Source organism: Sycon ciliatum, chromosome 9, assembly GCF_964019385.1.
Source record: "Sycon ciliatum chromosome 9, ocSycCili1.1, whole genome shotgun sequence".
NCBI lineage: Eukaryota > Metazoa > Porifera > Calcarea > Leucosolenida > Sycettidae > Sycon > Sycon ciliatum.
The window spans coordinates 27,882,910-27,896,652 of NC_088651.1; the positions used below are offsets into that span (position 1 = coordinate 27,882,910).

Sequence of the window (13,743 nt, forward strand, 5' to 3'; positions counted from 1 at the left end):
GAGAGAGAGAGAAAGAGAGAGAGAGAGAGGGGGTGTGGGTATGTGTATGTGTGTGTGTGTGTGTCTGTGTGTACGTGTTCAAGTACAGTGACAGCATACACACCTCTCTACATACACAGCATGCACACCTCTCTACATACACAGCATGCACACCTCTCTACATACACAGCATACACACCTCTCTACATACACAGCATGCACACCTCTCTACATACACAGCATACACACCTCTCTACATACACAGCATACACACCTCTCTACATACACAGCATGCACACCTCTCTACATACACAGCATACACACCTCTCTACATACACAGCATACACACCTCTCTACATACACAACATGCACACCTCTCTACATACACAGCATACACACCTCTCTACATACACAGCATGCACACCACTCTACATACACAGCATGCATACCTCTCTACATACACAGCATGCACACCTCTCTACACACACAGCATGCACACCTCTCTACACACACAGCATACACACCTCTCTACATACACAGCATACACACCTCTCTACATACACAGCATGCACACCTCTCTACATACACAGCATACACACCTCTCTACATACACAGCATGCACACCACTCTACATACACAGCATGCATACCTCTCTACATACACAGCATGCACACCTCTCTACACACACAGCATGCACACCTCTCTACACACACAGCATGCACACCTCTCTACATACGCAGCATACACACCTCTCTACATACACAGCATGCACACCTCTCTACATACACAGCATGCATACCTCTCTACATACACAGCATACACACCTCTCTACATACACAGCATGCACACCTCTCTACATACAAAGCCCTCACTGGCGTATTAATTTTGTTCACGTTGCTCATTTAAGGGGGGGGGGGGGGTGAGAGCATGTGGGCCCCTGTACCCCTGTACCCCTCACTGCCTATGCCCCTGTCCCTGTTATATACTAGTGTCAGTGGATTAGGCTGGAGCTGTGCATGCAACTTGACCAGGAGATGAACACCCTGATTAAACACCCTGATAAACACCCAGATAAAAACCGTGATCAACACCCCGATCAGCACCCTGATTATCACCCTGATCAACACATTCTCATAAACTTATCTCTTTTTGGCGATGGTGCCATCGTGAGAATAAAGAATTCAAAAACACCCATATAAATACCCATATAGACACCCATATAGACACCCTGATCAACACCCAGTGCATTTGGTGATTGCCTGATTGCTATTCATTGTACTATGATGACTAGTACTTGTGTGGACATTGAGGACCAGTGCACATTGAGGACCAGTGGACATTGAGGACCAGTGGAATGACCGGAGCGGCACCCTTTCTACCTTGGCGCGTACACACGCTGTAATTCATGTACACACTGTAACACACAAGGACCAATAGTGCTCGCGGCTGCAAGGCCAGCACCCCATGGCCGCTTGACTACTCAACGGATTTCCATGTCCACGACAGAGCATCAGCTACCAAGAGTGTGCCTCTCTGGATAGCCTTGCTATGGGATTCGCCAACGGTGAAAACTCACATCACGTGGTGTCGCGTCCCTGCTGTACACACCCAGCCCATTTCAACAACCAATGGAGTTAAACAAATAACACTCTCTGATAGAAACCCACTCAGTTTTTGCGAAACATCAGCATAATCATGGCATATAATCGGATTGCACGCACGCTAGCCTTTTTCTGCACAAAGTACAAATCGTACTTTGAACACGTGATGTGAGTTTTCGCCGTCGGAGACTCTGTATGGAGAGTTGCACAGTCTTGGGAGGTTCTTTACTCTTGATTATATCAGAAGTCAACATGATGTTAGGTTGTTGTGTGCCGTATGCTATGTACAATATAAAGCCCCCCCCCGCAAAACAGCAAAGAATACTTGGTTGTGCTGTTGCTGTGGGTGTGCATATGATTGTGTGTGTCTGTCTATGTCTGTGTGTGCTCGTATGTGTGCGTGTGTGCATGTGTCTGTATATGTCTGTGTTGGTGGGTGGGTGGGTGTGTCCGTGTGTGTGTGTGTGTGTGCATATGCATATGTGTGTCTGTGTGTGCATATGCATATGTGTGTCTGTGTGTGCATATGCATATGTGTGTCCGTTGTGCATATGCATATGTGTGTCTGTGTGTGTTTGTATGTGTTTCCGGTGCTTTTGTCAGCAGTGGCACATCCTCCGCATCATCATCATCAACACCACCTTCAGCAGGCAGTAGCAGCGGCACGCTCAGTTCTCGTACGAACACTCTACACCGACCAGCCCCCACTGGGACAATACGGGTCATGTTGGACGTAGTTCGGAATGAAAACATCGGCGCTCTCTGGAAAGGATTAACACCAGTTAGTTCTACTGTTTCTTCTACATATTGTTTCCTTGGAGATAGAATGGGTCTTTGTAGGACCAAACAATTTAGGTTTTCAACAACATTCTGAAATGGTTTTCACAGCTCGGCACTCCACACCCACATTTCGAGCAAAAGCATTCACGTGACCATACAGAACTCAGGATGTGGACTTTTTGTGGCCATATCAGTAATTCACCCGGGTCACTCTGGTCATGCACCACCCACCTATTCCTTCCAGCGTACAGTCTTCAACCCGGCTTGAAAATTCTCATGTAAACACAGCCTTATGTTCTCCTGCCGATACTCTGCTTCAACACTGTAGAAAGGAATTTTGTCCGGTAAAATCCGTCCATAATAGGTCATTCGCACGACGTGCAAACTCACTTTTATCGTACCGTTCCCAAGGATATTTAGGCGCATACGATAAACTTGGACACACGCGTGCAACTGATTTTTGAACTTGGCCGGGGCCCTCATGCTCGTGATTATACTTTGCACACCAGCAAAAGTGTCTTTTGTTGAAAGTGCGTACTGCAAATGCAGTGAAAATTCAAAATTTAAAAGTTTCCGGGCATTTTCAGGAGGTCACTATGGATACATTGACGTGTGCAAAGTTTGCCCAGCACCGTGTGAACTGGATCACGGTTTGCCAGTGTTATCTTGGTCACACGCTTGCAAGGGTTTGCATGTCGGGTGAATGGCCTATAACAGATGAAATCTGTTGAGGTGAATCTCCGTTCATCTCCAGAATCTAATTTCATGGTCAACATCGCCCAGGGAGGACAACGTTGATTCTGACAATTCTGCGCCTCCCAGTGTTACCTTTCGAAACTTAGTTCTTTTGAATTTATACCTTGTGATCTTCTGCATGCCGAAGGATAGGATGCCGCTTGGAAGTCTCTTGAATTTCAATATTGCACTAATTCGTTCTCACACCTTTGCTTTACATATACTTGGACTTGAGGGCGTCCGGGAGGACGGATGCGGAAAATCCCACTGTCATTATTGGTATATTATGTTCACTCACTCTCTCTCTCGCTCTCTCTCTCTCTCTCTCTCTCTCTCTCTCTCTCTCTCTCTCTCTCTCTCTCTCTCTCTCTCTCTCTCTCTCTCTCTCTCTCTCTCTCTCTCTCTCGCTCTCTCTTTTTTCTCCCTCTCTCTCTCTCTCTCTCTCTCTCTCTCTCTCTCTCTCTCTCTCTTTCTCTCTTTCTCTCTCTCTCTCTCTCTCTCTCTCTCTCTCTCTCTCTCTCTCTCTCTCTCTCTCTTTCTCTCTCTCTTACTCTCTCTCTCTCTCTCTCTCTCTCTCTCTCTCTCTCTCCTCTCTCTCTCTCTCTCTCTCTCTCTCTCTTCCTCTCTTTCTCTCTTAACGGATGTTTTCTTATTGTCCTGTGTATATGCTATGTGCAGTCGTTAACACGAACGGTTCCCGGAGTTGGGCTGTACTTTGGTGTGTTGCACACTCTTCAACAGTTTGTACTGTCTGGAGATCATGACCCCAGTCCGGGCTGTGCAGCTCTTTGTGCTGGAGCTGCACGCTCCGTGACCTGTGCTACTCTACTACCGTTCACTGTCGTCAAGACCCGGTTTCGAGGTAGGTGTGTGTGTGTGCACGTGTGTGTGTGTGTGTGTGTGTGCGCGCACGGATATGGTGTGTGTGTGTGTGTGTGTGTGTGTGTGTGTGTGTGTGTGTGTGTGTGTGTGTGTGTGTGTGTGTCCATATGGTGCAGTGGTATGTGCAGCGATTTCCAATCGATAGGTTGCGGGTTCGATTCCCGACGATTATGGTCACACACGTCTTTCTTTCTCTTTCTCAGACTCTTCCTGACTTTTCTTTCATTCTCCTGGGTGGTTACCAACAGCCAGTGCATGCCGGAGTATGTGGTGTGATGTTGTGTGCGGGAAAAAAAGAAAAAAAAAATGAAAATGAAAAGACCAAAAATAGGGATTCACTGGCCAGAAAAACCACTTCAAAATAGCTGTATGGTGTAGACCAGGCTGAATAGTGACGGTCAATTCTTCAGCCTTGCAAGCTGTTGAATGGTGCAATCCCGGCACAAGTTGCTATGGCTTCTGCCGTAGCATTGCTATCATCGCCTCCGGCGATGGGCGTCAAAGGTCAAAGGTCAAAGGTGTGTGTGTGTGTGTGTTTCGTGCAAATCGCCTGCGATGGCTTTGTCTCCTCGCAAGGATGGACGACACCAGGTTTCCAAAGCAGATCCTGTTTGCGGAGGGCACTAACACGCGGCCTGCCATGGACCCAATCGTCGTTGGAGAGATGTGCCAGCTTCAGACCTGCGTGCGACCGGTATCCTGGAGGCTCAATGGTACCACCTTGCCCAGGACGGGACTGGCGCGAGCGTAGCCGTCGGAAGCCACCAAGTCAGCCGCAACCAAGAGTGTTCGTCTGTGTCTGCGGCCGCGACTTTCGCCGTCCAAATGGTTTATCCCGACACAAGAACTACTGCCTCGCCTAATAGCTATCATCGCCTTCGGCGATGGGCTTTCCAAAGGTGTGTGTGTGTGTGTGTGTGTGTCACTGACAATATCCATCAAACGGTCAGTGTACAATGCTTGTGTGCTGTCGACTCTGCTCTATGGGTCCGAATGCTGGGTACCGCTACAGGCTGATGTTCATGCGTTGTCTGTCTTTCATCTCCGTTGTGTCCGCACCATTCTGGGCATCAGTCGTCAAGATGTATGGAATGACAGGATAACTAATGTTGAAGTTCTGGAGCGCTGGGGAGATACCTTGGACATGGAGTGTCGTCTCAGCAGACGTCGCCTTGAGTGGCTTGGTCATGTGGCAAGGATGGAGGATGAGCGCATCCCGAAGGCTCTACTGTTCGGTTCGTTTCCAAACAAGAGACCTGCCCATGGTCCGCGGAAAAGGTGGCGAGACTGTGTTCGGAGTGACGTCAAACCACTTGACGACTGGTATGAAGTGGCCACCTCTTCTCGCTCCAAATGGCGCCAGGCTTACCGTTGTCTGCCAGACAAGCAGAACAGACCTCGACCATCACCGGTTGTGTGCCAAACTTGTCACCGCTCCTTCAGTCGTGTAAGTGACAGGAAGCGACACAAGTGTACAGCTACGCGTGCCCTACCCGTAAGCCAACAGCCAGGAAGCTGTCACTGCGATCAGTGCGACAGATGGTTCCGGAGCAAGGGTGGATTTGCCCGACACAAGTGCTCGCCAGCAACATCACCAGCAGAGGCATCTTCTGACACACTTGAGTCACCGGTTACAAACAATATGTCCTGCGAACGCTGCAGCTTCCACTGCGCCCGCTGCAACCGCTGTGTGCTATCGCGCCAAGGCATGAAACGTCACAAGTGCAGCCGTGGCTCGGCCAGAGCAACCAACACAGACCGTAGCTCCTTCTGCATCGTTTGCAATTGCGGTCGGCGATTCAGTAGACCACAGGACCTATCCCGTCATCGCCCCTACTGTTCCGAACCTGCTCAACCCCCCATGGGGTCCGCATAGCCAGAATATGGCAGCGCGTCCAAGGTCCAAGGTGTGTGTGTGTGTGTGTGTGTGTGTGTGTGTGTCATATGGTGCAGTGGTATGTGCAGTCGATTTCCAATCGAGAGGTTGCGGGTTCAATTCCCGACGATTATGGTCGCACACGTCTTTCTTCTCTTTCTCATTCTCCTAGCTCCTCTTTCATTCTCCTGGGTGGTTACCAACAGCCAGTGTATGCCGGAGTATGTGGTGTGTGTCGAAAAAAAATGAAAAATAGGGATTCACTGGCCAGAAAAAAGTCACTTCAATCAGCTTGTGTGGTGGATACCAGGCTAAAAATAGTGGCGGTCAATTCATCAGCCTTGCAAGCTGTTGAATGGTGCAATCCCAGCACAAGTTGCTATGTCTAACATAGCTGTTCGCTATCATCGCTTCCGCGATGGGCAGGTCTGAGGTGTGTGCGCCTGCGCGCGCGTGTGTGTGTGTATGCGTGCCCGGTGTTATGCCGTATGTGACTTTATGTTCTTGTGTGTTTCCTATATACATGTATGTATGTGTGCTGCTGTTGTTACCTAGTATCTTGAACTACAGTCAGACCTCGCTTAAAACCGCAAACATCCGCGAGATCCGGTTATGTTGTATGCGTAACATATGCTGTTAATCGGGAACCAGCGGTTTCCTTCCGAATGGCGAGGGATCCAGATAAAAGATGACCGGATAGGCGAGGTCTGATTGTACATGTCTAGACATTGCAAGGCTAAGCCTTGTGTACCGGGGGAGGGGAGGGGCTTGTATTTGTGGCGGGCTAGAACAAGAGGTCTATGGTATGGAATACTATGCGTGTTCGGATGATGCTGAAGCTGCTCTCTCTCTCTCTCTCCACCCCGTCTTGTTATCTTGTAGAGTGGTCGGTACGAGTATCGCAGTGTTTTCCATGCACTCTGCTCTATGTACAAGAGAGAGGGTGTGCGAGGTCTGTACTGTGGCATGTTTGCTACACTCCTGCGAGACGTCCCATCATCATCTCTCTACTACATGTTTTACACGGCGTCCAAGCGCTATGCTCACAAAAACTGTAAGCGACCACGTTGCTCTTGTCCACGTTGCTCTTGTCCACGTTGCTCTTGTCCACGTTGCTCTTGACCACGTTGCTCTTGTCTCGTTGCTCTTGACCACGTTGCTCTTGTCCACGTTGCTCTTGTCCACGTTGCTCTTGTCCACGTTGCTCTTGACCACGTTGCTCTTGACCACGTTGCTCTTGTCTCGTTGCTCTTGACCACGTTGCTCTTGACCACGTTGCTCTTGACCACGTTGCTCTTGACCACGTTGCTCTTGACCACGTTGCTCTTGTCCACGTTGCTCTTGTCCACGTTGCTCTTGTCCACGTTGCTCTTGTCTCGTTGCTCTTGTCCACGTTGCTCTTGTCCACGTTGCTCTTGTCCACGTTGCTCTTGTCCACGTTGCTCTTGTCCACGTTGCTCTTGTCCACGTTGCTCTTGACCACGTTGCTCTTGTCCACGTTGCTCATGTCTTGTTGCTCTTGTCTCGTTGCTCTTGTCCACGTTGCTCTTGTCCACGTTGCTCTTGTCCACGTTGCTCTTGACCACGTTGCTCTTGTCTACGTTGCTCCTGTCCACGTTGCTCCTGTCCACGTTGCTCCTGTCCACGTTGCTCCTGTCCACGTTGCTCTTGGTCACGTTGCTTTTGTCCACGTTGCTCTTGACCACGTTGCTCTTGACCACGTTGCTCTTGACCACGTTGCTCTTGTCCACGTTGCTCTTGTCCATGTTGCTCTTGTCCACGTTGCTCTTGTCTCGTTGCTCTTGTCCACGTTGCTCTTGTCCACGTTGCTCTTGTCCACGTTGCTCTTGTCCACGTTGCTCTTGTCCACGTTGCTCTTGACCAAGTTGCTCTTGTCCACGTTGCTCATGTCTCGTTGCTCTTGTCTCGTTGCTCTTGTCCACGTTGCTCTTGTCCACGTTGCTCTTGTCCACGTTGCTCCTGTCCACGTTGCTCCTGTCCACGTTGCTCCTGTCCACGTTGCTCTTGGTCACGTTGCTCTTGTCCACGTTGCTCTTGCCCACGTTGCTCTTGTCCACGTTGCTCTTGTCTCGTTTCTCCGATCTGTATGAGCCTTGCACTGTTTGTTGTGTGGCTGTATGTTTGTTGTGTGGCTGTATGTTTGTTTTGTGGCTGTATGTTTGTTATGTGGCTGTATGTTTGTTATGTGGATGTTTGTTTGTTATAGGGCTGTATGTTTGTTATAATTATGGCTGTATGTTTGTTATATGGCTGTTTGTTTTTTATATGGCTGTATGTTTGTTGTGTGGCTGTATGTTTGTTTTGTGGCTGTATGTTTGTTGTGTGGCTGTATGTTTGTTATGTGCTGTTATGTGGCAGGGCGTTCCATAATCTAACAGCAGAAACGAGCGGCCGACAGTCACCAGAGGCTCGCCTGGTGGCAGGGACAACATACGCATTTGGATCATTGGTCCGAGTGACGCCTTCAGTCTGGGTGACATAGGCGCTTGGACAGGAGATTGCTAATTCTGGAGGAGTGGATACGAAGCATAAGGAAGCTTAGTTTACAATGGGCGTTTGTAACCACCTGCAAACACTTGGCAGCATGGTCAGAATGGATATTGTAACACAAGGGGGCACTGGGGTGAAAATTATCCTCAGGCGGTCTAGTACCATGGAAAAGTCTGCCTACAGCACCAACATCTCCCACAGCAATCAGTGCAAAAGGGGTGCGATTATTAAAATCTGGGGGCCTAGTACGGTGGAGATGTACTTCTGAGTTACCGACTACATTATTTGGAGGCTCATTACACGGAAAGAGAGACGGAGAAAACGTTCTCTCTCCTGAGGATACGGGGGGAAATGTTGATGAATTTGTCGCTCCTTCCACAGGGCAACCTGTGGGCGTTTGTGTGCTGTTGTGTGGCTGTGTGTTTGTTGTGTGGCTGTGTGTTTGTTGTGTGGCTGTATGTTTGTTGTGTGGCTGTATGTTTGTTGTGTGGCTGTATGTTTGTTGTGTGGCTGTATGTTTGTTGTGCGGCTGTATGTCTGTTGTGTGGCTGTATGTTTGTTATGCGGCTGTATGTTTGTTATGCGCTGTTATGCGTTGTTATTCGCAATGTGTTGCTGCTCATACTGCACCAATTATTTCGATGCAGTAGACATTTTCACAAACTGATTTCCCCCTCTCTGTCTCTGTCTCTCTCTCTGTCTCTCTCTCTCTCTCTCCCTCTCTGTCTCTCTCTCTCTCTCTCTCTCTCTCTCTCTCTCTCTCTCTCTCTCTCTCTCTCTCTCTCTCTCTCTCTCTCTCTCTCTCTCTCTCTCTCTCTCTCTCTCTCTCTCTCTCTCTCTCTCTCTCTCTCTCTCTCTCTCTCTCTCTCTCTCTCTCTCTCTCTCTCTCTCTCTCTGTATTTTTTGTAAAGCTATGAATAGGACTATGTTCACTCGTATCACAATCAGAGCAACGATTGAAGGGTTCCAGAAAGCTTTCTTCTCATAGTTGTCAATGGAATCTCTCCTTTGTCTGCTTCCTTTCTGTTTTTTGTTTGCAGTTTCAGATGAGAACAATAGAAGAAGTGTCAACCTCTGCTGTGGTTAGTTTCATAAGTTAAACCTTTGTTTTCATTTCATGAGCCAAAGCTGTGTACATATCCAATTAACTTGTTCCTTTCAGTGTTGTGTCCGTGTGTGCCTGCAATTTTTTGACATTCTTTCTTTGCTCTTCGTTCTTTTCCTTCGTTCTAACGGTCAGAACAGGTGGAATGTCTCTTTTCCCCTGGTCTTTGGGTGTGTGTTTTGTCTAAGAATTCCCTACTACATACTAGACGCTCTCTCTCTCTCTCTCTGTTGTCGTCGTGGTGGTGGTGATTCTTGTATTTGTTGTTCTTGTACTTGTTGCTGCTGGTGCTGCTGCTGCTGCTGCTGTTGTTGTTGTTGTCATCGTCGTTGTTGTTGTTGTTGTTAGCTATCTACTCTGCTGTGATGGCTTGTCTCCTGACCCACCCTGTTGATGTTGTCAAAACACATATGCAAATCGACAAGAATCACAGCGAGGGAACTTTGCGCATGGCGCGCAAAATGCTCCAGGTGAGATACCCATATTGCTTTGTATGTGTGCGTGTGTGTGTGTGCGTTTTGTGTGTATGTGCGTTTTTGTGTGTGTGTGTCTGTGTGTCTGTGCTCGTGCGTGTGTGTGTGTGTGTGTGTGTGCGTGCGTGTGTGTTTAAGGGAATGCTTGTGGGTGGAGGGGAGTGGGGTGTGTGGACCAATTGTAAGGGAACCCTTTAGTCTTGACATGCTATGCGTCAGTGTCTCTCAAGAATCACACACAGTCATGCTGTTTCTCTCCTTGTTTCCTGTCCATGTCTGTGTGCTTGTCCATGTCCATGTCTGTTTGCTTGTGTGCGTCCTTGTCTGTGTGCTTGTCCACGTCTGTGTCCATGTCCATGTCTGTGTGCTTGTATGCATCCATGTTTGTGTGCTTGTCCATGTCTGTGTGCATGTCTGTGTGCTTGTCCATGTCTGTGTCCGTGTTTGTGTCCGTGTCTGTGTCCATGTCCGTGTACGTGCCTGTGTGTCCATGTGTCCGTATTCTGTGTGTGTGTGTGTGTGTGTGTGTGTGTGTGTGTGTGTGTGTGTGTGTGTGTGTGTGTGTGCAGGACGAGGGCAGCCTTACGTTCTTCCGCGGTGCTCAGGCCCGCATTGCCCGTCGGTCGTGTGTTATTGCTCTCTCCTGGACTGTCTACGAGAATGTGATTGAGTTTCTCGCCAAGCTTCTCTGACCTACTACTAGTTCTAGTGTATGTGTAGGTGATCACATGACCCACCCACCTAGTGTTGCAGATCACATGACCTGCCTAGTGTTGCAGGTCACATGACCCACCTAGTACTGCAGGTCACATGACCCGCCTAGTGTTGCAGATCACATGACCCGCCTAGTGTAGCAGGTCACATGACCCACCTAGTGTTGGTCTAAGCGCATGTCCCATGTTTTCTTCAAGCTCTACGACTGACTCGGATCATGTGCAGCGCCGGGTTTACGTAAGTCTGTGCACGCTACGTGTGTAGCGTAGCACACACAGCGCTGTGTACCCTCGCCCTCTGAGCTGGCCCGGTGCTTGTGTGTCAATCGAGACGGTGTTCTTGTGCAGTGCCTGTGTGTGTGTGTGTGTGTGTGTGTGTGTGTGTGTGTGTGTTCTTTTTCTTGTTTTGACCCATCCAGTATAGTATTGAGCAATGTTCCTATCGTTGGTTCAAGTATGGTATGCTAACCCAATAGTTTTTAGTGCATTAGATGGCAACTTGAATTCTAAAATGTCCTCTTACCTCTAGAACTTCTAATTGTATGCCAAGACACACAACTGCCTCTTTCCAACAAGATCCCTTTCCGACTGTTCGACAAGATCCCCTTGATCATCAACAACCTGCGTATGTCTCTTTCATACAATTAATATTCAGTTGAAGTATTTATTTTCGGAGTGTCCAATCGCCGATCCTCTTCCGCGTGACCCCATGCTCTTGATCAGGCATGTACATTTACTGTGTGTAAGTTAAGGGCTTAACCTTCAGTTTATTACCATGGTAACAAGGGCTAAACGCCCATCAGTCTGTGAGGTTGCCACGGTGACCGAGCATAAACCTTTAATGTGTCACATCACCATGGCTACAATCCTCCATCTTTTCCCGCTATTTTAGGTCTGTTTTGTTTATGAAGCATTATTGTTATGCATTCTTTCTTTCTTTCTAGGACAGATGCAGCTTGTTCTGCTTCACAAGCGATTGTGTAATTTATTTTCGCCCCCGGCGTAAGCGTCCGACACGTCTGTGACTGTGCGGCTGGTTTCTCGTCCCTAGACATATTTTCTATTGTGGATGCGTGTAGCCGGTGCCGTTCCCACTATCTTTCTTGACTTGAGTCCTTGACACTGCTCCAGGTGTTTCGACCGTGTTTGAAAACGGTGTCATCGTGTACTCTGTTTTCGGTTCGCCCTATTTCTCTTGCCTTTTGTGGAGAGCGTAAATATCCTTTGTAGTCGTCTTAGCTTGTTTTCGTTTTGCTTGTCGAACCTTTCTGCTCCGAATATTAGGTTACGGATATACCCGCGATAAACTCACCGGCGATGCCATACAGTGTGTGTGTGTGTGTGTGTGTGTGTGTGTGCGTGCGTGTGTGTGTGTGTGTGTGTCCAGGCCAAAATTAGTGGTTGTCAATTCATCAGCCTCGCAAACTGTTGAATGGTGTAATCCCAGCACAAGTTGCTATGTCTAACATAGCTTGTTCTGTTGAATGGTGTAATCCCAGCACAAGTTGCTATGTCTAACATAGCTTGTTCTGTTGAATGGTGTAATCCCAGCACAAGTTGCTATGTCTAACATAGCTTGTTCTGTTGAATGGTGTTATCCCAGCACAAGTTGCTATGTCTAACATAGCTTGTTCGATATCAGCGATGGGCATGTGTGTGTGTCTGTGTCTGTGTGTGTCAGCTAGTACTGCGGTTGGTGGGTACACTTATGCCGGATTGTGTTGGGTCTGTTGCCAGCATGCTCAGCTACTTAAAGGTGTAATGTTGTACCTGCCACCTTTGTTGGTTCCAGGGTTCGTATACTTTCTATTTGAAGTATACATACCTGTCAACCATGGACTACTTCTGGCTAGATTAACGCCAGTGTAATAAATGGTGCTAGACAAGCATAGTTATCAGATCCACTCCGGGGGTTACCATGGTTACGTACTCTTGGTACAAGTGTGTGTCACAGTCGCTGTCGCTAAAATTAAGACGGATGACTATCAACAAGCAAGAGTATTAGAAGCTCCCAATAGTGTGCTTTTCTGAATACAGTGTCTCCGGCGGCGGAAACTCACACCAGCCACATATTCAAAGTATGACTTTGACTACTATTAGTATGTACCGGCTACAAGAAAGGCTGACGTGTGTGTGTGCACTATACGGTCCGCATACTGGTATCTGCCATGATCAAGCATCATGCGCATACTGATCATTCGCCGCGATAAGCTGAGTGGATTTCTGTCAGACAGGTCTACATGTACTTTTCTTTCTTTCAACTCCATCGGTTGCTAAACCAGGCTGGGAGTAAGCAACGGGAACACTACACCACGACGTAATGCATAGGAAGGGTATCCAAAATTGCACATTCTTGGGAGCTTAGGGGCCTTCCGCAAATACCGATATTTATTTTGTACAAGCTGAGTGAGTTTCTATTAGGGAGTGCTATTTTTATTACTCGTCGCTGGCTAAACCGGGTTATTACTCGTCGCTGGCTAAACCGGGCTATTACTCGTCGCTGGCTAAACCGGGTTATTACTCGTCGCTGGCTAAACCGGGTTATTACTCGTCGCTGGCTAAACCGGGCTGGAAATGCACAACAGGAACTCTACACCATGACTGTGATGTGAGTTTTTGCCGTTGGCTGAACCCATAGAAAGGGTACTGTAATCCCGGAATCGTTTGTGCCCATTTTAGTCCGCGTATTGCAATGATAGACCATTTTGCGCCTGCAAACGTTTCCGGTCGACTGGAGTCCATTTGATGATTGACTCGAGTCTACAGTTTCGCGCCCACTTAAATCGCAAACTTTTCAGGATCGCAAAAGTTTCCGGGTTTCCAGTATCCTGAGTTGTATACTTTTTTTTTTTTTTTTTTTTTGCAGGGTACAACTTACTTTTTTTTTTTTTTTTAGTGTATACTAGACTCCAGGGAGTCGTAAAATACCGGTATTTTACGACTCCCTGCTAGACTCTAGTGTTTAGAGCTTACAGCACGTGTCCTTGCTACAAGCTGTAGCCGAACATAACATGCTGTCCTCAGCAGTTGCAGACCCAACAGCAACCGCGTGCTTATTATCCTCATGGGCCCCGAGGTGGTTGGCCTC

General features: G+C 48.1%; 2 protein-coding genes across 2 annotated transcripts in view; both read left to right on the top strand.

Moving 5' to 3' along the window:
* The window catches only part of LOC135824401 (mitochondrial glycine transporter-like), an 11,557-nt gene extending 6,477 nt beyond the window's left edge, over window positions 1-5,080 (top strand). Inside the window, exons 3-5 of the mRNA XM_065337136.1 lie at window positions 2,187-2,361; window positions 3,774-3,957; window positions 5,052-5,080. Of these exons, the coding sequence (XP_065193208.1) occupies window positions 2,187-2,361; window positions 3,774-3,957; window positions 5,052-5,080 (388 nt within the window). The remainder of the gene's footprint in view (window positions 1-2,186; window positions 2,362-3,773; window positions 3,958-5,051) is intronic.
* A 1,635-nt stretch (window positions 5,081-6,715) lies between these two features.
* LOC135825375 (mitochondrial glycine transporter-like) lies at window positions 6,716-11,966 on the top strand. Its single transcript, XM_065338111.1, has 4 exons — window positions 6,716-6,907; window positions 9,405-9,446; window positions 9,818-9,939; window positions 10,512-11,966. Exons 1-4 carry the CDS (start codon window positions 6,781-6,783, stop codon window positions 10,632-10,634), a joined length of 414 nt encoding a protein of 137 aa, XP_065194183.1. The 5' UTR covers window positions 6,716-6,780; the 3' UTR covers window positions 10,635-11,966.
* Window positions 11,967-13,743: the final 1,777 nt, after the last annotated feature.